Here is a 22643-nt window from a genome sequence, read left to right on the forward strand (position 1 = left end):
AAGCATAGAATGATCTTAGCCAAAGGGATCCTACTGCACAAATTCATCTCCCATGCAAGACAGCAGTCTCAGAAGCTCCACAAATTTCCAGTGCCTTATAAACTAAGCTGAATCCCAGGGCAAGGAAGAGACCTCAGCCCTAATTTTCAGGCCCAGTTTTCAACCTGCAATAAACTATCCTAACAGTGGACTTCCAGGGAGAGAAATAAAGTTCTCTCTCAATGAATCAGTTGTGGATGCAACTCACTGCAGACACAAATTTTTACTGTAGTTTGCAAATCAGGCCCGTTTTTGCTGGGCCAACTTGGTTTAAGGACGCAGCAGTGCAAACGAAGCAAATTGATGCATTTAGTTGTATCTAAAGTACTTACACGTATCTCAATACCGTAGTATCTGAGAAGCTTACAGTATTTAAGGCATTTATCCTCATTATACCCCGGTATGGTAAACAAAGCACTATTATTCCACTGTACTGATGGGGAACTAAGGCATGCAAAGATTAAGTGACTTCCCAAGGTCATACAGAGAGTCTGTTGGGAAAGCAGGGAATTGAACCCAGGTCTCCAAGTCTCAGGCCAGTGCCCTAAACACTAGACCATCTGTCCTCTCAGCTGGAACCCTTTTGGACTGTTCAGGTTATGCAAGTCGGTTAAGCTGCTCTCCACATCCTACAGACATCCTCACACGCTCCAGCTGGTCTTCTAGCTCTGTTCCCTCAGACAGTTCCAGCATATGGCTGACTTTCTGGCTTTTGGTTCTCCTTGTATGTAAAAGGATGGAGTCTATTTAAGCCTAATTTATATGGATAACATTCACATCCACTGTTACATAAGACAGGAAGTTTAGAAGGAATTTAAGCCCTCCTGCCTAAAGGCACATGCCAGTGCATAAATAGCAGGCATGTGGAAGGTCCCCAATAGGAGTAATTCCATTGTTGTTCTCTAATGTTTCTTATACCTTCCTCTAAAGCATCTGGTATTGGCCACTGTCAGAGACAGGATACAGGGCTACACACACCCCGGTCTGATCCAGTCTGGCAAGACTTCTATTCTTATAAGTTTCCTTGAGAATAAGGAAGCAGAGAGTAACTACACAACATGCTATTGACCAACCGTCTCAAAGGTACAACTTCTATATATCCTGCAATATTTAATGGAAAAATCACTGCCAATGCAATATAGTGACAGACAAACAAACAGAAGAGACTTTCAAACACACCCACTTATGAAAAAGCTCCTGAGATGCAGTGCTTACCTGTGCAGGGACTAACACAGAAGTGAACTCCTCGATCTTGTAATGTTTCTTCAGAGCATCCCCGAGTTCTTCTATCTTCCAGGACAGTACTAAAATCATAAAACAGTGTAAGAACATGTAAGATTTCTGCAGAAACAAGGAGACAGAACATGAAGTCAGGAGCCAATTTAAAATAGAGTTTCTCTTTCAGGATCCAAGGTACTTATCTGCCCACCACCACCACGAGGGAACCCAAGTGTCTCACAAATTTTTAACATATTCATCCTCACATTACCCCATGTAAGGTAGGGAAGTGCTGTTATCCCCATTTTATAGATGGGGAACTGAGGCACAGAGAGACTAAATGATTTACCTAAGATCACACAGGAAGTCCATGGCGGATCAGGGAATTGCACCCAGGTCTCCCAAGCCCGGGGATCGCACCTTATCCTACTGCCTTACCAAAATTCCATAACTCCCCTATTTCCATATACCCCAGTAGTCACCAATGTCTGATACTACTCTAAATCAGAAGAAAGTACTCCGCCTAACCAGCAAGGGAACAGCTGTACTCATAGGTAGTGACTTCTTGAGATCAGGAAAGGCAAAACTTAATTGCCTACTTTAACTAGAGGTCAAATGCCATCTTTGAATAGTATGAAGTACCTGGATCATTCCATATGAACATGATGAACAGTATAGAAAATGTTAATCGGGGGGCTCCTAATTACTCTCTCTCATAACAAAAGCAAAGGGGCAGTCAATGAAATTGGAAGGCAGCAAATTTAAAACACACATAAAATAAATAGGTTTCAGAGTAGCAGCCGTGTTAGTCTGTATTCGCAAAAAGAAAAGGAGTACTTGTGGCACCTTAGAGACTAACAAATTTATTTGAGCATAAGCTTTCGTGAGCTACAGTTAGTCAGTCTGTGGAACATACAGCTACAAGAATTTAGCAGGATTCAGCATTTATATGCACAAGACTATCCACAGTTCCATTAAAGAGGGTTGGGGCAGAGTGGGGGCAGGGGAGAGAAGAAGGAAAATAAACCCACTTGCTTCAAAGCTTGAGCCAACTTCCAACCTCCCCTATGGGCAGGTTATTCCATAACTGACCACCTTAAGTTTCTTGCGGCTTCCACAGAAGCACCTAGCACTGACCGCTGTTGTTCAATACCTTGTGTACTAAACAAAATGCTGCCCTGAACCAGTTTTGGAATTCCTATTTATAGGGGCAAACCAAATCTCGTGTCTCACTAAATTATTGGCTTGATTTTCAGTGATGCCGAGTTCCCACATCCTGAATTCAGTGGAAGCTGTAGATGGCCAGCACCTCCAAATACAAGACTTGATTTTCAGTCAATCACTGTAGTAACAGAACTCCTTCCACACAAAAATTAAACGCAAAAGTGAAGTTTATAGCAGACTTCATGGCACTGTTCCCTTTTCAAGGTCTCAATTGTGTGCGGGGGGTGTTTTTTTTTTTTTTTGGTCTGTTGGGTGAGGTTTATTGGTACAAAGGGGTGTCAGTTTTGTGCATGCTATTCTTATGGTGGAAAGGGTTTTTGCAAAGAAGGTTTTGCAGCATTTTCTAAATGTGGTCAGGGCCCAGACTCGCCTGATCCCCTCGAGAAGTTTGCTCCATAGCTGGATCTCCTTATCCAAAAATGCGCTGCCCCATTCTCACATTCTTCATCCTGTGCTTTGTAGTCTGTATTGTCCCAGAGGAGGGCAGCTGTCATAGTGGTTCATAGATCAAAGTTTGCTATTTGATCTCACTGGGGGTTGACCCATTAATTGCTTTGCTCAGACTGGCATCGGAAGCTAACTGGGAGCCAGTGGAGGGACTAGGACACAGGCCTGATGTGCTCACAGCAGCCTTCACAATGTTCATCAGAACAGAGTTTTCATTGGGAAGAAGCTTCTGGCTTCTCTAGTTAGTAAAGATGTTAAGAGCCGAAGTGTAAGGTACCATAAGTCTTTAGGGGTTCTTACATACAAAAAATCTTTAAGGTACCTTCCCGGATGTCATGAAACTTTTGGAACATGAATTTGTAACTCTTGGTGAGCGACTGTTCTGGTGGACCAAAGAGTTTCACACTTGATCCGTGACCGCCTTTTCCACTCCAGGATGTGCCCTGCACAGAGCCAAATGAGGTTACCACCTCACCTCGGTTGCTCCGGGAGCCATACTTCTGAGAGGGAGTAGCACTGCATGGAGGGAAGAAAAGGAATTGTGAAAAGTAACTCGATCTCATTTTACTTTAAAAGCAACAAATCCAGTACAAGTTAGACCAAGCCTTTTGTAACACGGATTTATTCCGCTATCTAATACCTTAGTTATAGAGACGACTTCTTCTGCCACAGAAATGTAGCCACCTTTTGGGTGGGATGTGGAAGCTGTTTAACACAACATAACAATACTATACAATGGTTTAGAACAAGAATAATCTTGTATCCACATGAAACTGCAGGGAGAGTTTTAAGCAGGCAAGAATATAGGTACCCAAAATGGAATTTAACCAGGTGATGGGATTATTGTCACTAATGCTTACAAAGAAAAAAGCCTCAACACAAACAAACCATAACTCAGCGGACTCTTTAATGGCTAAGTGGTTGAGGCACTGGTAGCAAGTTTCTCTTTTCACCTGTGCCTTTCCTACGATCCATAGGCATGTGCAAGTATCAGGACTCCCTGAAACTGTTCTGGGACAGCAGCTTGTTGAAGTCTTTCCTGCTATACTCTGGGTGTCTCTTAGATAGCAGTAGTCTAACCTGTCAGTAGTTTCTGATCACCCAAGCCCAGTAGTGGTAGATCTTTGTCTCTACTCTGTTGGCTGTCTTTGGGAGGGGAAAGCAGAGACATCTCTGATCAGATAGCTTCCCACAGTGGTCAGCCATTTCAGAAGAAGGATTGTCCAGTGGGTAGGGCACCAGTTTAGGACTTGGGGAAGACATGGATTTAATTCCTGCTCCACCACAGAGTCCCTGTGTGACCTTGAGGGAGGGAAAAAAGTCACTTAGCCTAAGCTCCCCATCATTAAATAGGGGATAATAGCACTGCCTCACCTCACAGGGGAGTTGTGAGGTGATTTCATACTAGTGATAGGGATCATATATGTGGTTAAAACAGACAGATCTGCTCCCTGACTTACTCTAGCTTTGCCCCCATGTCATCAGATTAGCATACCCCATGAGACTGGGAAGGCAGTATGGATTAGGAGACCTGGGTTTTACTCCCAGATTCTGCCACTGACCTTCTTTGTGAGCTTGAGCAAGTCACTTTTCCCATTTCTCTCTCTCTCAGCCTTCATCTGTCATGTCTAAGTGGCTCTCTGGGGCAGGGATTCTCTCACTATGTTTGTAGAGTGCCTATCACAATAGGGTCCCCAACCTTAGGTGCAGCGTCTAAGTGCTACCGCATAGTTATTAATAATCTGTGTCCATCATCAATAGGGTTGTGAAGACAGGAGTTGGAAAGATTAATAGATTTTAAGGCCTGAAGGGACCATTATGATCATCTAGTCTGACCTCCTGTATAGTACAAGCCAGAGAACCTCATCCAATAATTTTTGTATCAAACCCATACATTCTGCTTGAGCTACAGCATATTTGTTAGAAAAAATGTTTAGTTTTTATTTAAGAATTTCAAGGGATGGAGAATCCACCACATCCATAGCTAAATTGTTGCAACAATGAATTACTCTCACTGTTGCAAATTTGCACCTGTTTCTAGCCTGAATTTGTCTAGTTTCAGTAAATGGATCTCATTCTGCTAAATTAAAGAGCTGCCTACTATCCAAAAATCTCTTCCCTATGTACATACTTGAGGACTGTGACCAAGAGTTTTGGGTAAAATAAAGAGATTGAACTTATGTTTCTCACTTTAAGGTTTGTTTTCTAGACCTCAAATAATTATTGTGGCTCTTTTTTTTAAACCCTTCCCAATTTTTCAAAATCTTTTTTGAATGTGAACTGGATGTTGTGATCCAATAATGGTCTCACTAATGCCACACACAGAGGTAATACAACTTCCCTACTCCTGCTTAGTATTCCTCTGCTTATACAAGAGGAAATTCAGTTTCTAGTTTCAAGTGTCTTGAGGCTTTAGCTTCAAAATTCAGCCACAATTTAAACCACATTCAAAGTTAGTGTGAGGAGGAGTCACAGAGCTGCTAGAAGAGCCAACTCAAGTGGGAGACCAATAGTACCGTACCTTGGTGAGAAGCTGTTTGGAGAGAAAAGCAGGTGGGGGCTACGGGTGGATAAAGTCCTTTTAGACCGTGGATTTTCTGGTGTCATTATGTTCCGTTTCTGAGAGCCCTAAAATACAGGAAGAACAGATGTGTCAGTCTTTCCCAGACTATTTTGAAATTCAGTTGAGGGTTTTACACACATGCCATTTTCTCTCAGCTACTGCTCCTCAGGAGATGCATGAGAGGGCCTTATTCTCCACTGCAATGCACCTTGTGTAGTCATTTAGATCAATATCATGTAAAATGGGTGTAAAATGTTGCCAAACCAGATTAGTAGGGCAACAAAGAATTAGGCCTATGACTTTTAAAGTGACACAGGCCCCGATCCTGCAATAACATTTGCACAGATGGACCCCTGCACCCACACCAAATTCAAAGCGGTACGCAGAAGTCATTGCTAGACTGGGGCTTTATTCCTTAAAAATAGCCCTGCAACAATCATGAAAACAGCCACAAGATCTATCTTCCCTCCCTTATCCTAATGAAAGGGAAACAATATTTAATCACACATCCAAAGAAAGAAAGTTGTGCTCACCCCAGATAAGTAAATCAAATCTTTGCTTGCATTAAGACAGATGAAATAGCAAACTAAGTAACACTTTCACATACGCCCCAAAGCCTTAAAATTCTACCCAGCTTCCAACATCTCAGAGGAGAATGGAGATGGGTAGCTCTTTTTGGAACAGAAACATACAGAACACTATACACTTACTTTTGATGGTGTTGTGTAGGCATCTAAGAGGTTCTCCTCTTCCTCTTCTACATCAATGCTAACAAATATTAGTCATGGAAGAGAACAGAGTAGTGTCTACTGAAATATAGGGTTTGACCATTTGTTGCCCTGCACCTTTACTCAGTCATTTGCAAAATCCTATGGTTCTGTCTTGGAAGTATGTTGCCCTACACACGTGCATCCATTTACACTAGTGCAATGGAGAATCTGGTCCATAAATTTCAATTAAAGTGCTTAAAAACAAAGACATTATAGAGGTAAAACTATCTTTAGAGGGCCATTGCCCTTCTTGTAAAACGGAGGTCACAAGATTTTTGCCAAGCACTAAAAATTCATTCTTGATTGATTCCAATAGGAAGTATCCTAGGATGCCTAAGGTATCTGAAAAGTTTGCAGTTCTGGGAGCAACTTAAGATATTGACAAGAAACATTATATTAAAGGAATGCATTTTCCAACCTTAAAGTTAACAGCTTTCTCCCATCCTGCTCTTTTATGCATGGAGAAGCCTCCTCAAAATCCAACTCTGCCATAACCACAGGAGACTGCCAACTGATGTTGTCTACATAGTTTTTGTCCCAGCAGAACTACATCAGTTATCTTAAATTACACTGTAGGCTCTTTGGGGTATCTTCCTACATTTTGAACAGCGTCAAGCACAGAGGAGCCCAGTACAAGCACTTACTCTTTAGCAGTTTCTCCTGGTGTTGCAGAGTAAGTTGTTACTTATCTTTTACCTAATGCTAGGAGAACGTTAATATTAAAAATCTTTACTAGAGAAAGTTGACTACCTATCTTAGGTATTTATAGGATTCCTATCATCATAGCATCAGAGACTCTCTCAATCTTTAATGCAACATACACTTGCAAGGTAGGGCAGTGCTATTGTCCTCAATTTCCAGATACGGAAATGAGGCACTGAGAAACTAAGTGACTTGCCTATGGTCACAAAGAAAATCTGCAGCATAGCAGGTAATTGAACCTGTCTCCAGAGTTCCAGGCTAGCACCCTAACCACTGAACAAACCACCCTTCCTCTCTTGAGTAACAGATTACATGTAATTAATTCCTTGTAAGCTATGCTATACAACACCAAAGTACAGACTGAATCAAGAAAAGCAGCCAAAAAAGGACTTATTTTGCCTTTTTATTTAGAAGTCCTGATATTAAACAGAGAAGGATACAGTCCCTGAATGGTGTTGATATCCTTGATTCCAGAGTATCTGTTGTCCTTTTTTTGATGAGCTTTAGTAACTCTTTTGTTGAGTACCTGAGGAACAATTAAAGTCCATGACTACTTCAAGCTATACACATAACTTGATTACATAGCACTTCGCATCTCTAAAGATCTTTAGAGAAGTTAACCAATTAATCCAACCCTGGGTATTAATCTTCACCACCAAGGCACAGAGAGAGGAAAAATCAACTTAGGCCACAGAGAGAAACAGTATCAGAGTTAGGATTAGAATTTGGGAGTTCCCAGCCCTGTGCTCAAGCACTCAGACTTCTGTTGAAAAATAAGTTCAATTTTTTTTCCCCAAAAGCAATTTGTGATTTTAGAACATGCTAAAGTGTCTACTATATGCTAAAAATATTGCATAGATAGGGACCTGTATAAGATTGGGGGATCCAATATCAACCTATAAAGCAGTTTCTTTTCCTGCTTTAAAAGTGATGGAGTGTCTCAAAATATTAAGATTTTCTCTCTCCCACTCTTTGAATGTTTTGTCTGTTTAGATTGTTTGCTTTTCAGAGCGGGGATTTGCTAACTGTGAATATATAGGCCACATCATCATAGGACTGTGGTTCTCAGTTGAGACCTCTAGGTGTTCCTATAATACAAAAAATAAAATAATCTTCAGAGCAGCAAGAAGCCAAATCACCACTCTCAATTATACCGATATTTAGGGCAAGGCTGGTTTGAATTTGTTTCACTCTCGGTAGATTTGTTTTAATTATAGTAAAGAAAGTGTTTCTAGACAACATATTCTAAAACTGCACCATGTACAAGGCAAGTTGTAGGTTAGCTGTGCCTGCAGGCACAGGTCTCATCAACACCCAGCTAGGTTTCAAGTTGACCTGCTGGTATATACATGCCTCATCTATACCAGAGTGTAGGAATTTAGTGCTCGCTATACATTCTTCAAAACATGACCTTTCCCCCCCAGTCTACACAAAGCAAACTATGCCTCCGCCCAACCCTCTATTAGCTGTTTACTAAACACCATTCTTACTTCATGTTCAAAGACATTCAGAATCTCTACAGTGAGAGGAGACCCATCTTCTTTAGTTGTAGTGAAGGCAACCAATTCATTAGCCAAATCACTCTGTGCCAGTCTGTGCGTCATGCATAGTTCAACCACTGTAAGAGGACAGATAGTTTATACAGAGTTGAATCACTGACGAATTTACAGACATCATCTCTCCTGCTTTAATAGGCAGACACCACAACTACAGTTGTTTAGCACTGCAGAGGATAGATTACATCAAATCACAGTTGTTCCTCGCCATTTTCGGACCAAACAAAAGGGGCACTTTGTGCTGCCTCACAGCCTCTGGGGCAGAGCAACACAACTTTGTCAGCTGGCATCCTTGATACAAACAGCAGCTAGTCCCAAACACTAGTTTTCCCAACGTTAAACACAGGAAATGGAGCAACAAGTGACATAAGCGTAGAAGGAAGCAGCGTCCAAAGAGCAAGTTATGCCGCTCGTCGCTTTTCTGCCTCATTCCCCCAAAACCCCTCCTCCAGACCGCCCGCAAGGCCCCTCCCCGCCAGGATTTCAATTTACCCCATCCCCTTACTCCCCCCACCCCACAGCCCTGTTACCCACCCCTCCTCACAACCGCCAGGACACAGCCCCACTGGTCCGCTCCCTGCGCCCCCACAACCCCCGCTGCACCTGCCCCAGAAGCTCCTCCGCCCTAATTCCTCCCTCAAACCCCGTTTCGGCTCCTACTACCTCCCCGCACACCCCCACCCCCATCGCCCTCCTCCTCCCCTGATGGCACGTGCCGCCACCCTCACGTTTGTCGGGCACCGCCTCCTCTTCGTAGCCCACCCCGAAGACCTTGAGATCCTCCAGCAGCTCCTCGACACAGACCGACCCCATGGGCCACCCCCGCCTGCCGGCTGCTGGGACAGAAAGCAAGCGAAAAACCCGCCAGCCTCACGACACTTCAGTACTTTACGACCGCCGTCACTTTGCCAGCTCCAGCCGCCAAAGGGGCGGGGACTATTCCGACTGGGCGTAGCTATCTACCGCTGAGCCGCTCATCGCGAGAAGGCGGGGTAGCTACCTCCGGAGATGCCGCGTCGGTTGGGGCTGACCATTCCCGAGGGGCGTGGCTATACATCCGAGCAGCCTATGCGAAGCCCTAGGCGTGGCTGGAGCCCAGTAGGGGCGGGGCTGTTTTTCCATTTTCGGCTCGCGTGGGAAGGTGGGACCGGGCGGGTGGCAGGGGGAGGCCGGCTCGCGGAGCTCCCCGGGGGAGGGGCTGGCCTCGCGCTGGCGGGCGGGCGGGTGGGGGCCCGGGACAGTTAGGGTCGAGGATGAGGAGCCTTAGTGAGGCGAGAGTGAGCGAGCTGGGCAGGAGCCAGCTGCGCGGGATGAGATAAATTGAGCCTTCCCCATTTCTCCCCCAAAGGTGGAGTTTATATAACCTCTCCCTGAGGGAGAGCGGTCAGGAGGCCCCAGGGATGGGGGGGAGCTCTGAAGGGGAAATATTTTTAAGGGTCCTTTGATTAGCAGAGAAGAGAGATGGGAGAAAAACCCCCTTAAAGGCCTAGTGTACGCACAATGTTGTGTTGCGTGGTGTTAAGCCCAACTATACATATAAAACGATGGGGTCTAAATTAGTTGTTACCACTCAAGAAAGAGATCTTGGAGTCATTGTGGATAGTTCTCTGAAAACATCCGCTCAATGTGCAGCGGCTGTCAAAAAAGCGAACAGAATGCTGGGAATAATTAAGAAAGGGATGATAGATAATAGGACAGAAAAGCTCATGTTGCCTCTGTATAAATCCATGGTATGCCCACATTTTGAATACTGTGTTCAGATGTGGTTGCCCCATTTCGAAAAAGATATATTGAAAAAGGTTCAGAAAAGGGCAATAAAAATGATCATGGGTAAGGAACAGCTTCCGTCTGAGGAGAGATTAATAAGACTGGGACTTTTCAGCTTGGAAAAGATATGGCTAAGAGGAGATATGATTGAGGTCTATAAAATCATGACTGATGTAGAGAAAGTAGATAAGGAAGTGTTGTTTACTACTTCTCATAACACCAGAACTAGGGGTCACCAAATGAAATTAATAAGCAGCAGGTTTAAAACAAACAAAAGGAAGTATTTCTTCACACAATGCACAATCAACCTGTGGAACTCCTTGCCAGAGGATGTTGTGAAGGCCAAGACCATAACAGGGTTAAAAAAATAACTAGATAAATTCATGGAGGATAGGTCCATCAATAGCAATTAGCCAGGATGGGCAGGAATGCTGTGTCTAGCCCCTCTTTGCCAGAAACTGGGATTGAGCAATGGGATGGATCACTTGATGATTACCTGTTCTGTTCATTCCCTCTGGGACACCTGGCACTGGCCACTGTCGGAAGACAGGATGCTGAGCTAGATGGACCTTTGGACCGACCCAGTAGGGAATTCTTACGTTAAACACAGTGAGGTAAACTGCTGTAACTTTTCACGTGGTTGCTCTTAAACAGATTTAAACTTCACTTGTAGCAGTTTAGCTTGCACCTCACAAGCTAATCTGGTATCACCAGTTTTAAACCAATGTAAATGTGCCCACACATCAGTTTGTGCTGATTTGACTGAATTGGCTTTTAAACCAATTTATGTGAAACTGTTACAACTTGTGTGTGTAGCTATGTCATTAGAGAACCAGGGCTGCATTTAGGGAATAAGAGAAAACTTGTTTTTTTTCAAAGAATGAACTACGAAGCATAGAAACAAGATCACACCTGATGAACACAGGGAACAGGAGGATGAGAATGGAAGCTGTAGGTGGAAAAAGAAAAACAGAAGAAAAAGCAAGAAAAATCACAGACTTTTAAAAAGTTAGTGAATTTTATTTTATTCCTTCATGTCCCTACATTTTATTGTATTTCCCTGACTCGTGCCCCACAACTCTACATAGAAGGGAACAGCAGAGTGTTGTTAGTATGTGGAATTACTAGGCCCAATCTTAAACGTTGCTTTGCACTTTTAATTCCCATTGGCTTCAACAGCTAAGGCCCTGTTCTTGCAAAGATGGGACTGGTGGTGCATAAGTCAAGCTTTCCTCACTGTCTCTTAGGATCATACTCCTAAAGATAAACTGTGAATTATATTTATCTGTTTTAGTTTAAATTGTAAATCCTTTGGGCCAATGACTGTCTGTCTTTTTGTTGTGTAGACTTTCTTGCATAATGCGGGTGGGGTGTCTAGGGCAATGGTTTTCAAACTTTTTTTCTGGTGACCCAGTTGAAGAAAATTGATGCCTGTGACCCAGCGGAGCTGGGGATGAGAGGTTTGGGGTGTTGGAGAGGCTCAGGGCTGGGTCACAGGGTTGGGGTGAGGGCTGTGGAGTGGGGCCAGGAATGAGGGGTTCAGGGTGTGGGAGGAATTCGGGGCAGGGGTTTGAGGTCAGGGCTCTGGGGTGGGGGTGGGGCTGAGAATGAGGGGTTTGGGGTGCAGAAGGAGGCTCTGGGTTTGGGAGGAGCTCAGGGCTGGGGCAGGGGATTGGGGCACGGGATTGGGGTGTGGGAGTGGGTCAAGGCTCTGGGCTGGGGCTGGGGATGAGGAGTTTGGGGTGCAGGAGGAGGCTCTGGGTTTGGAGGGGCTCAGGGCTGGGGCAGGGGATGGGGCATGGGCGGCTCCTGGTCAGCAGCGCAGCAGGGGTGCTAAGGCTTCCTGCCTGTCATGGCACCGCAGACCACGCTGTGCCTCAGAAGCAGCTGGCAGCAGGTCCGGCTCCTAGGCGGAGGCGCGCAAGCAGCTCCATGTGACTCTTGCCTGCAGGCACCACTCCCATTGGCTGGTTCCTGGCCAAAGGGAGTGCGGAGCCTGTGCTCGGGGCAGGGGCAGCACACAGAGCCCCATAGCCTTCCTGCCTACGAGCTGGACATGCTGCTGGCCACTTCCGGGGCGCAGCGCGGTGTCAGAACAGGAAGGGACTAGCCTTCCTTAACTGGGCAGCACCACTAATGGGACTTTTAATGGCCCAGTTGGCGGTGCTGACCAGAGTCGCCGTGACCCAGTGCCTTACAGTACTGGGTCGCAACCCACAGCTTGAAAACCACTGGTCTAGGGTAGGCACCATTGCAATACAGCTAATAGTAAGAATTGCTTTTCTGGGCTAATAATATTAGCAATTTTGTAGAATTCAATAGTGAATACAAAAAACAACCAGGATAAGAATTGACCATTCATCACATCTGTAATGTAAAGTTTAGAGATGATTTGCAAAGACTTTTTCCATTTGATTTCTCAGTAGGTACTGAATATCTTTAATAACCTCCCTAAGAGGGCTGTCACTATGCATAAAAGAATTAAAACTTTAAAAAAAAATCTTAGATCCCTCAGGTCACACAAAGGGATCCTGGTGGCTCTGGTCAGGCCGTTGAATGTCTGGTTTGCGTGGTGCTGCAGTGGGGCTGGCAGGCTCCCTGCTAGCCGCCGCACCGTGGAAGCAGCTGGCATGTCCAGATCCTAACCTTAGGCGCTGCTGGGCGGGGCGGGGTCTGTGTGCTGCCTCGCCCTCAGGCATAGCTCTCATTGGATGGGTCAGGGCAGGGGAGGAATTAGCACCACTTGTGAGCGCTCACCACGCGGCTGTTGAGGGGTTGCATGGCACACACCTCTCTCACTACTGCCTGGGCCTCTTCTCCTTGCGCTCCTCGTGTGGCTGGCTTGAGTTGCGGCAAACCGTGGTCTGTTGCCCCATCAGTGTCACCTAGGAGTTGGAGGTATGTGTATCCCTGTCTCCAAGTGCTGGGAATGGAGCTGCACCCCCATCCTCCTCACTGCATCCCTCCCTGTCCCAACCGCCCCCGTACCCCTATCATTGCATCCCTCCTTGTCCCAACCCCTCTGCGCCCCCATCCCCCTGTCATTGTATCCGTCCCATCCACTTCACTGCATCCCTCCCCCATCCAATCCCATCCTGCCCTCTACACCTACCCATCCAAGCTCTGTACTCCTTACAGCGCTCTCCCACCCATCCTCTCCATCTCCCAGAGCTGCCACCCCCATGTCTGTCACCCCCTGCACCCCATTCACCTCCATACACTGCTGCACTCCCATTATATCCCTAGACACCCTGTGTCCCCCACATCCTCATGCACCTGTAGCCTTCTGCCTCCCCCTGCATCCCCATCCATCCCACATATTGCCCCACACCTCCTCCTCTCCTTCACTGCCCCCTCTCACCCCCACCCTACTCTCATCCTTGGCCTCTTTCCCTCCCCATCCTCTCTCCTCCACCCCATTCTCCTTTCTTCCTGGCTGGGTGACTTAGGCAGTCCCTGGAAAAGTGTATGGAAAACTGTCTCCATAAGCAAGTGTGTGTAAGAGACTATGTCTTTGTATAGGGAGGTGCTTGTATTGCCACACGTCTGTATACCTATGTGAATAAAATTTGCAGCCTTACTCTTTGATTTTTATTCCTTTTGCTGGCTTGTGCACAAAAAAATTGACATAAAATGTGCATGTATTCATTTCATAACAAGTTTTTAGAAGAGAAGGGAACTCTAAAAGAAATGCATTATTTCTTAAAAAGTGAATGTTTTTGACTAGTAATTGCAGAAGAGCCAATGTGTCATACATTTTTCCCCACCTTTGTCTAGGTGCATTGTAAACTCTTTGTTGCAGACTCTCTCTTTTTATGGGTATGTCCAGCACCTTCCACCCTGGAGCCCTGATCTTAGTTGGGGTCTCTAGGCACTATATACAACAATTGTAATAATAAATAACTTGGAAGTATATGTGTTAGTGTATGTTAAATGTGTACACATGAATACATGTGTGTATCTGCATGTAGGTGTGGGAGTCAGTTTCTACAGATTTATTTTTATAGGTATCTGGACAGGTGTGCATTTCTGTGGTTGTGCTCCATGGATTTGTATTTGGGCTTCAGAAGTGGGCCTTTAACAGACCCATTGCAGCTGTGATAATGTGGTCCTAACTAACTCCATACACAAAATTACAATATAGGCATTTATGAAATAAAAATATATTTATTGGTTTATCATTTCCACAAGTTACCACCTGTGACAAAGTTCCTGCTCTACCTCGGTGGGTCTTGCGCTTATTGGCGGATTTGCTTGCCTTGGAGCTTTACGGCAGCCCTCAGCTTACCCATTTTTCTGAACCCACAGTCCAGGTCAACTCCTCCTGTGTCTGACAAGGAGTTGGGAGGATTTGGGGAGAACCCAGGCCCCCTCTCTACTCCGGATTCCAGCCCAGGGCCCTGTGGAATGCAGCTGTCTAGAGTGCCTCCTGGAACAGCTGTCCGACAGCTACAATTCCCTGAGCTACTTCCCCATGGCCTCCTCCCAACTCCTTCTTTATCCTCACCATAGGACCTTCCTCCTGGTGTCTGATAATGTTTGTACACCTCAGTCCTCCAACAGTCTGCATTCTCACTCTCAGCTCCTAATGCCTCTTGCTCCCAGCTCCTCACATACACACCACAAACTGAAGTGAGCTCCTTTTTAAAACCCAGGTGCCCTGATTAGCCTGCCTTAATTGATTCTAACAGCTTCTTGATTGGCTGCAGGTGTTCTAATCAGCCTGTCTTAATTTTCTCCAGAAGGTTCCTGATTGTTCTGGAACCTTCCCTATTCCCTTACCCAGGGAAAAGTGACCTGCTTACCTTGGGCTCAATATCTCTCCTTTCTATTACACTCCTGCATTTGACCACATCCCTGTCCCTGTTATTTCATTAGTTGTCCCCTGGAATTTTTTGGGTATCTAGGTCCTGTGGATCCCCCTTTTAGGCTGGGGGGATCCTTTAGCGGTGGACGGGCTTTGCCCGCCCACTTCCCGGATCCCAATAAGATTACACTCCTGCATCCCTCTAGCCTAGAGGAAGAAAGCTGCTGCTGGTACTGCTGCTAGACCCTGGGCTCTCCCTGGTGCTCCAGCTGCTTCCCTGGCTGGGCCAGACACCACCCCTTCCCCTGTTCTCTGCTACCTGGTTGCTGGCTGGCTGCTGGTCCGCCACCCTCGGGTGCTGCTACTGCTCCAACTGCAGCCCCTTGGGGGGGGCGTCTGGCCCACTCCCCAGAAGGGGGGAGTGAGGGACCCCAGCCGTTGTTGTGGACATCACCAACACCACCGCCACCACCTGAGAGGGGTCCTTTCTGCCTGCCTGGATCAACACCTGGAGTTCCTGGAGCTGCTGGTGCGCAGTCCGCTGCCTGGAGCTGCTGAAGCCCCAAGGAGGAGAAGGAGAGGACCATCCACCAGTGGGGGAGCACCTAGAGACTTTGCAGACCACCGTGGAGGGGGCTTTAAGACTGAGTAACTTTCAAACTGTGCTCTTGTGGTTGTAAGGACACGGGGTGTGGCGTGGAGCTGCCCCCCCAATCCATCTGTGTGTCCCCCCCAATCCCCACCACTACCACCACCGCTGCCTCCTCCACCACCCCCACGGGCTGTTTACCATCTGCCTCAGCTCCTGCCTCTAGACTCAGCTGCTTGCTTGGCTTGCCACGCCCTGATTCCACTGTTTGGGCCAGAAGCAGCAGCCAGCCCAAATTGACTTGTGCAAGCGCACGTGGGTGCACGTCCCCCCCCCCCGACTGCCTACCTCACAGCTTTGCCCTTGCAACCCGCCCCATTTGCCACTGGCAGCTTTTGCCCCCCCCTTTTGCCCCAGCCCACCCTTACTAGCTTCAGTTTGTTCACCTGCCCCACCCATTTCCTTCTACAGCCTTTGTTTGTTTGCCCTGCCCCAGCCTCTGAAGCTAGCCCCTTGGTTTCCCTGCCCTAACTCCAGCCTGCTTAGCCCCTTGCTCCGTGAGCCCATGCCCCCTCCCATGTGCTTGTGCCACTCCCCATTTTAGTTTCAACCCTCTTCACTGCACCCCCAATGTTGTTGTTTCCCCCCTCCCCTAGTGCAGCTAGAGGAGCCGGAATTCCACCCTGTGTCGGTGACTGACCCCAACCTCTGATTGCCCCCCATCCAGCCCACCCCTTTTGGCACCCTCCTCCCCTGCCTGCAGCCTAGCGGGGAGGAGTGGTCGACCTGCTTCCCCTTTCCCTCCTTCTTCCGGTGTCTCCCCTTCCCTCCCTGCTCACGATGCTGGGGGACGAGACGGGTGGGGCTCCTCCAGCAGGCCCAGCTACCCCTCCCCCGCCTGCCCCTCCATCACCCCCCCAAGCCTCTACCTCCCCTGCCGAACCATCTGCCAGCGCCCCCGTTGTGGCACCAGCAGCAACGGGCACCAGGGTGATCTCCGCTGCTGCCACATCTCTCCCCCCCTCAGATTCGGGGGGAGCCCCCCCAGCCAGCAGGAAAGGCCAGGGTAAGAAGAAGGGGAAGGGCCCCGCTAAAAAGACCAGGCCCTCCATGGCAGGGGCTGCCCCCACTGCCGCAGCCCTGCCGCTGGCCACGGCGTCCCTCCCCACTGTTCCCTCCACCAGCTCTGTGGGTGTCCCTCCCCTGGCCCCCAGGTCGTACGCCCAGGTGGCAGCAGCCCCCCCCACCTGCCACTACATCATCTCTTCCAGCCACCGCCTCCGCTACCATCTATAGTGGCCAGGGCCCCTTTCCCACCATGACCAGGAAGCACGGCGTCCATTGCCTCGTGGTGCCCGCCTCGCCCCACGTGGAGACCTATGTGCGGGTGTTGGCGAGGGTGGTGGGGCCCACGGCCATTGTGGCGGCCTCCAAAACGTATGGCAAGGTTGTCTTATTCTTAGCATCGGAGGTCACCACCCAGGAGGCAGTGGAGAAGGGCCTGGCAGTAGGGGGCATGTTTGTCCCCTTTGAGCCACTAGAGGACCTGGGCGTCCGCCTGGTCCTGACCTCCGTCCCTCCCTTTCTTCCTAATGCCGCCCTGTTACTCGCCCTCTCTACCCTGGGGAAACCCATCTCTGTCATCAGCCCTCTCCCATTGGGCTGCAGAAACCCCGCCCTCCATCACGTCCTCCCGTTCCGCCGGCAAGTGCAGCTTCAACTGCCGCTGGCGGCGCGTGACGGAGAGGCACTCAAGGGGTCCTTCCTAGTCCCCTACCGGAGGGCCCATTACTGGGTGCACTACTCCACGGGGGAGGCCCGGTGCTACCTCTGCTGGGTGATGGGGCACATCTGGAGGGACTGCCCCTTCATTGCCGGTGCCCCTGGCTGCCCGGCGCCCGACATCACCCCTCCTTCTTCCCAGTCCACCATTGCTCCTGCTCGGGCCCAAGGGGCACCTCCCCAACTATGCCCAGACGAGTGGGAGAGCCCCGCCACCGCTGCTTGCAATCTGGCGGGGCCTGTGGAGAGGGCCCGCCCCAAGGGGAATCTTCCCTCCCTTGTGCTGCCCCACCGTTATCCCCTCGAGTCCCTGAGCCATTGCCTCTGCCCCCTGACACGACCCCTGCTAGCCAGCCCCTGGATGATGCCATGGAGGGCTGGGCCCTAGTCCAGGGGAAGCGGGGCAAGCGGAAGGCTCGAGCTCCGCTCCTCCCATCGGATGCAGAGGCCCCCCGGAAGACCAGGAAGGGGAGCACCGATGCCGAGCCTTCCGCTTTACCCACGGGTGTGTTCCATCCACCAGAGCCGGCTGGGGAAGAGGTGGCAGCACTGGAAGGCAGTATCTTCCCTCCATGGGAGTCTCTCCCCTCTGAGGCCCCCGAGGGAGCCCCCCCCTGCCCTGGCGCCATCTGAAATCTCAGTGTGCCCCAAGGCAACCGTCGCGTCAGGTGCTGGCGGGGAAAATCCCGGGGTGGCGGAAAATGATTTCCTATCCATATAGGAGGAGATCGAGGCCCTGGGTCTGACCCCGGTCACCCAGGGGGAGGACGACCCTATGCCAGCGGGCCTCGATCTGGGCGACTTCACTCCAGCCCCCCTTTCCCCATGCTCCCTCCCCCTAACCGTTGCTTCCACTCCCACCTCCGAGGAGCCCTTGGACTCCTCCATCAACCCCGCTGCAGATGGCACCCTGCTGAGGGCTGCCGAGCCTGTTGAGGCGACGGCCAGTGCCACGCAGCCGGGACCTGAGCCACCAGGGGCACTCCTTGTGGGTGAGGAGCATTTGACCTCCTTCCCGGGATGGAGCCCTACAGAAGAGAGTCCACCTCCTGATGCCATGGCTGCCAAATCCACCATAGAGCTTGTGCCCGGCATCACTGAGAGCCCTCTTCCCACCCAGACTCTTGCCTCTAACTCTGTCCCTGCCCCTGTCCCATCCACCTCCCGAGATGTTATTGCCGCCCCTGGGGCTGTCTCCTTCCCTTTTCCAATAGATGACCCCTAGGGAGTGGCCTTTGTGTTTACCCGTCCCAACCCACCAGGGGCTGCTATCCTCCCTCCGCTGCTCCCTATCGCCCCAGGGTTCAAGGCGGGCCTAATGGCGCCAACCCATCAGGAGCCCCGGCGGGGGTCCGCACCCTGTTTGCCCGTCTCGGTGGACCACGGGGCTGTACCAAGGGCCCCGTCAGGGAGTAACCAGGAGACCGTAACCCCAGACCCCCATGCACTACGAGAGGAGTTGCGGGAGTTTTTAGAAGACGTCCGTGGCTCCCACAACAAGGTACAGCTTGCTCTCCAGCGATGGGGGGACTTTCATCAAATCCTCCGGGCCGCAAGGGTCCTCATAGGGGAGGGAAAAGGACCGGGAGGCAGGGCGCCTCTTCCGTGACTCCTTACTCACTTACGGGGTAGGTCACGGACTGCTGCGCGGCCCATTGGGAGCCGCGAGCGTCTCTGCCGGCGAGGATCCCCCCCAGCCCTCCTCATGGCACCTCTTACCATCGCAACATTGATCACCCGCGGCTGTAGAATGGGTGTCTGCAGGTCCCAGGTGCTCTCCTTCCTTCGGGAAGGGGGGTACTCTGTGGTTTTCCTGCAGGAGACCCATACGGATCCGACCGCCGAAGACAGCTGGCAGCTGCATTGGGGGGACAGGGTTTACTTTAGCCATCTCACAGTTCGTACGGCTGGAGTGGTGACCCTGTTCTCCCCCGACCTACAGCCCGAGGTGCTGGGGGTCGCTGAGGCTGTGCCGGGCTGCCTGCTGCACCTCCGGGTCCGCATGGAGGGGCTCGTAGTCAACCTCGTTAACATCTGTGCCCCGGCACCGAGCCCGGAGCAGCTGCAATTCTATCCTCGAGGAGCAGGACCACTCGGGGACGGAGCAGAGCCTGGCTGCCACCGCCGTCCTCCAGGAGATAGTCGAACACCACTCACTGGTGGACATCTGGTGCGACCACCACCCAGATGACACTTCCACGTTCACCTTTGTCCGGGTGGAGGCCCATCGGTCGAGCCACTCCCGGTTGGACTGCATTTATTTATCACGCTTCCATCTTTCACGAGCCCACTCCTCCAGCATCTGGCCAGCCCCATTTTCTGACCATCATTTAGCCACCATGACGGCCTCACGAGATGCAGCCGGTCTGCTTTCAAACCGCGCCAAGAAAACATCTATACCCGCTCGTGCTCCACACCCTTCATGCCCTCACCCTTGTGTCCCACTCCGATATAAAATGGCGGGACTTCCTGCCACTTTTGGAGGGTGAGGAGCCCTGGTGGGCCAGCCTATATTCCACCTTAGTCCCGAGGCCCGCTGGGGATGTCAATTGGCAGCTCCTTCATGGAGCCGTGAGCACGGGCGTGTTCTTGGCATGGTTTACCTCAATCCTAGACACCTGCCCCTTTTGTGGCGTGAGGGAAACCCTGGCACACACATACCTGGAGTGTGCCAGGCTACAGCCCCTATTCCAGCTCCTCATCAATATTTTCTTACATTTTTGATTGCACTTTTCCCCTCACCTTCTTATTTATGCACTCCCTATCCATGGCCCCACAAAGTCACGGGATCTCCTGGTCAACCTCCTCCTGGCCCTAGCTAAAATGGCCATCTATAAAACCAGAGTGAGGAGGTTGGCCGATGGCGTCTCTTGTGACTGTAGGGCCTATTTCCGATCCTCGGTCCATTCACGTATCCAGACAGAGTTCCTCTGGGCAGCGTCCTCTGACTCCCTTGACGCCTTTGTGGAGCAGTGGGCGCTGTCCGGGGTTCTCTGCTCGGTATCCCCGTCTGGTTCCCTTCGTTTGACCCTTTGACCACACTCCTGTCCCTGTTATTTTATTAGTTGTCCCCCAGAATTTTTCGGCATCTAGGTCCTGTGGATCCCCCTTTTAGGCTGGGGGGGATCCTTTAGCAGTGGATGGGCTTCGCCCGCCCACTTCCCAGATCCCCATAGGATTACTCACCTATAGCCATCTGGCCCGACCCCGTCACACACCACTAACAAATCTGAACTGTAGTCCATTTCTCATAGATGGAACAGAATTGCTGCACCAATGTTGCATTATAGAAAACATTTATTCGGACGATGTGACATGAACAAATCGGGTTTTGTACTTGTCAAGACCAATATCTGACAAGTTATTAAGAAAATAGAGCTAAGGGTGGAGCAGATTCTTAGTTTCCCTTTTGGATTACCCATTATCCCCCAAGAAAGTAAAATTGATCCCCAATTTTTGTTTTACAAGTTATATTCTTACTAGCTGTCTTAATCATCTGCATTTGAAGCTTAAATTCACTTTGACCTATTCACCCTTTTATCATTCACCATTTTGGAGAGCAACACTAGCATGTAGGAGAAGATGTATATGGCACTGGAATACTGTATTTGTTTCTGGTGTCTACATTTTAAATAGAATGTTGAAAAATTGGAGAGGGTGTAGAAGAAAGCCACAAAGATAATTTGAGGACCAGAGAAAATGCTTTACTGTGAGAGGCTTAAAGAGCTGAATATGTTTAGTTTATCAAAAAGATGACTGAGAGGTGACTTGATTATGGTGTAGAGGTATCTTCATGGGGAAATAATATCAGATACTACAGGGCGCCTTAATTTAGCAGAGAAAGGCATAAAAAAAGTCTGGAAGATGAAGCCAGAAAAATTCTAATTAGAAATAAGGCATACATTTTTATCAGTGAGAGTGATTTTAAGTAGTTTCAATTGGCACTCTCATTAAAACTGTTTTTGGTCTATAGTTTGTGTCTTCTTTACACTTCAGAAGAAGTTTTAAAAATTGCATTTTCCAGTAGTGTTTAAAATATCTCCCTGGTGAGACAGGTGAAGGGTATCTGAATCACACATGCTATCTCCCACATTCAAACTGTTGCAGCTCCTGGTTTTCTCCTGGTTGCCTGTTGGCTTTGCAGTGAAAATGAGCATGTGAGCGAGGGTGGGGGAGAGCAAGTAAGTACGGAGGGATGGAGTGAGTGGGGTTGGAGCCTTGTGAAGGGATGGGGCAGGGCAGGGGTGTTTGGTTTTCTGGAATTATAAAGTTGGCAACCCTAGCTGTGAGGTATCACTTTAAAATGTCCATGCCTGTCAGTGACAGGGCTGGGGCAGGGTTCTCTCATCTTGGATTCCTTTCTGCACACAATCTTCATGCACACCACTGGCAAGTTTGACACTATGTGCTTTATTTACAATGTTCCTTGCAGCATAAGGCTTTTCCCCAAGCCTTTTCCTACTACCAAGGCACAGGGCAGGAGGGGGAAGAGATATCACACCTCTCTGAGCCCTGGTCTACACTACGAGTTTGGGTCGAATTTAGCAACATCAGATCGATTTAACCCTGCAACCGTCCACACAATGAAGCCATTTTTGTCGACATAATGGGCTCTTAAAATCGATTTCTGTACTCCTCCCCGATGAGGGGATTAGCGCTGAAATTGACATCATCGGGTCGAATTTGGGTAAGTGTGGACGCAATTTGCAAGTATTGGCCTCCGGGAGTTATCCCACAGTGCTCCATTGTGACCGCTCTGGACAGCACTCTGAACTTGGATGCACTGGCCAGCTAGACAGGAAAAGGCCCGCAGACTTTTGAATTTCATTTCCTTTTGGCCAGTGTGGCGAGCTCATCAGCAGAGGTGACCATAGAGTCCCAGAATCGCAAAAGAGCTCCAGCATGGGAGGTATTGGATCTGATCCCTGTATAGAGACGAATCTGTGCTCTCAGAACCCCATTCCAAAAGACGAAATGCCAAAATATTTGAAAAAAAATCTCCAAGGGCATGAAGAACAGATGCTATCACAGAGACCCGCCACGTGAAACTTAAGGAGCTTAGGCAAGCCTACCAAAAAACCCAAGAGGCAAATGCCCACTTGGGGTCAGAGCCCCAGACATGCCCCTTCTATGATTAGCTGCATGCAATTCTAGGGGGTGCCCCTACCACTGCCCCACC

General features: G+C 49.2%; 1 protein-coding gene and 1 long non-coding RNA gene across 7 annotated transcripts in view; both read right to left on the reverse strand.

The window, feature by feature from the left end:
- Nucleotides 1-9541, reverse strand: part of POLA2 (DNA polymerase alpha 2, accessory subunit) — a 49605-nt gene extending 40064 nt beyond the window's left edge. For 3 of the 6 annotated variants that reach the window (XM_043519747.1, XM_038410904.2, XM_043519746.1), the window contains exons 1-7: nt 9248-9408; nt 8454-8581; nt 7404-7489; nt 6202-6259; nt 5450-5556; nt 3251-3444; nt 1255-1343 (exon numbers count right to left, since the gene is read on the reverse strand). In XM_043519747.1, coding sequence (XP_043375682.1) covers nt 1255-1343; nt 3251-3444; nt 5450-5556; nt 6202-6259; nt 7404-7489; nt 8454-8581; nt 9248-9332 — 747 coding nt within the window. In that variant the 5' untranslated portion in view covers nt 9333-9408. Of the gene's footprint in view, nt 1-1254; nt 1344-3250; nt 3445-5449; nt 5557-6201; nt 6260-7403; nt 7490-8453; nt 8582-9247 lie in introns of all 6 variants that reach the window. The other 3 variants (XM_043519745.1, XM_038410902.2, XM_043519744.1) reach the window with 3 other exon arrangements.
- Nucleotides 9542-14433: 4892 nt separating this feature from the next.
- Nucleotides 14434-22142, reverse strand: LOC122461187. The gene is made up of 2 exons (XR_006282975.1): nt 20683-22142; nt 14434-14484 (listed from the first exon to the last, which is right to left on the reverse strand). It is a non-coding gene; the product is annotated as an uncharacterized LOC122461187 (long non-coding RNA).
- Between the last annotated feature and the right edge of the window lie 501 nt (nt 22143-22643).

The sequence above is a fragment of the Dermochelys coriacea genome, chromosome 7 (assembly GCF_009764565.3).
Source record: "Dermochelys coriacea isolate rDerCor1 chromosome 7, rDerCor1.pri.v4, whole genome shotgun sequence".
Taxonomy (NCBI): Eukaryota; Metazoa; Chordata; order Testudines; family Dermochelyidae; genus Dermochelys; species Dermochelys coriacea.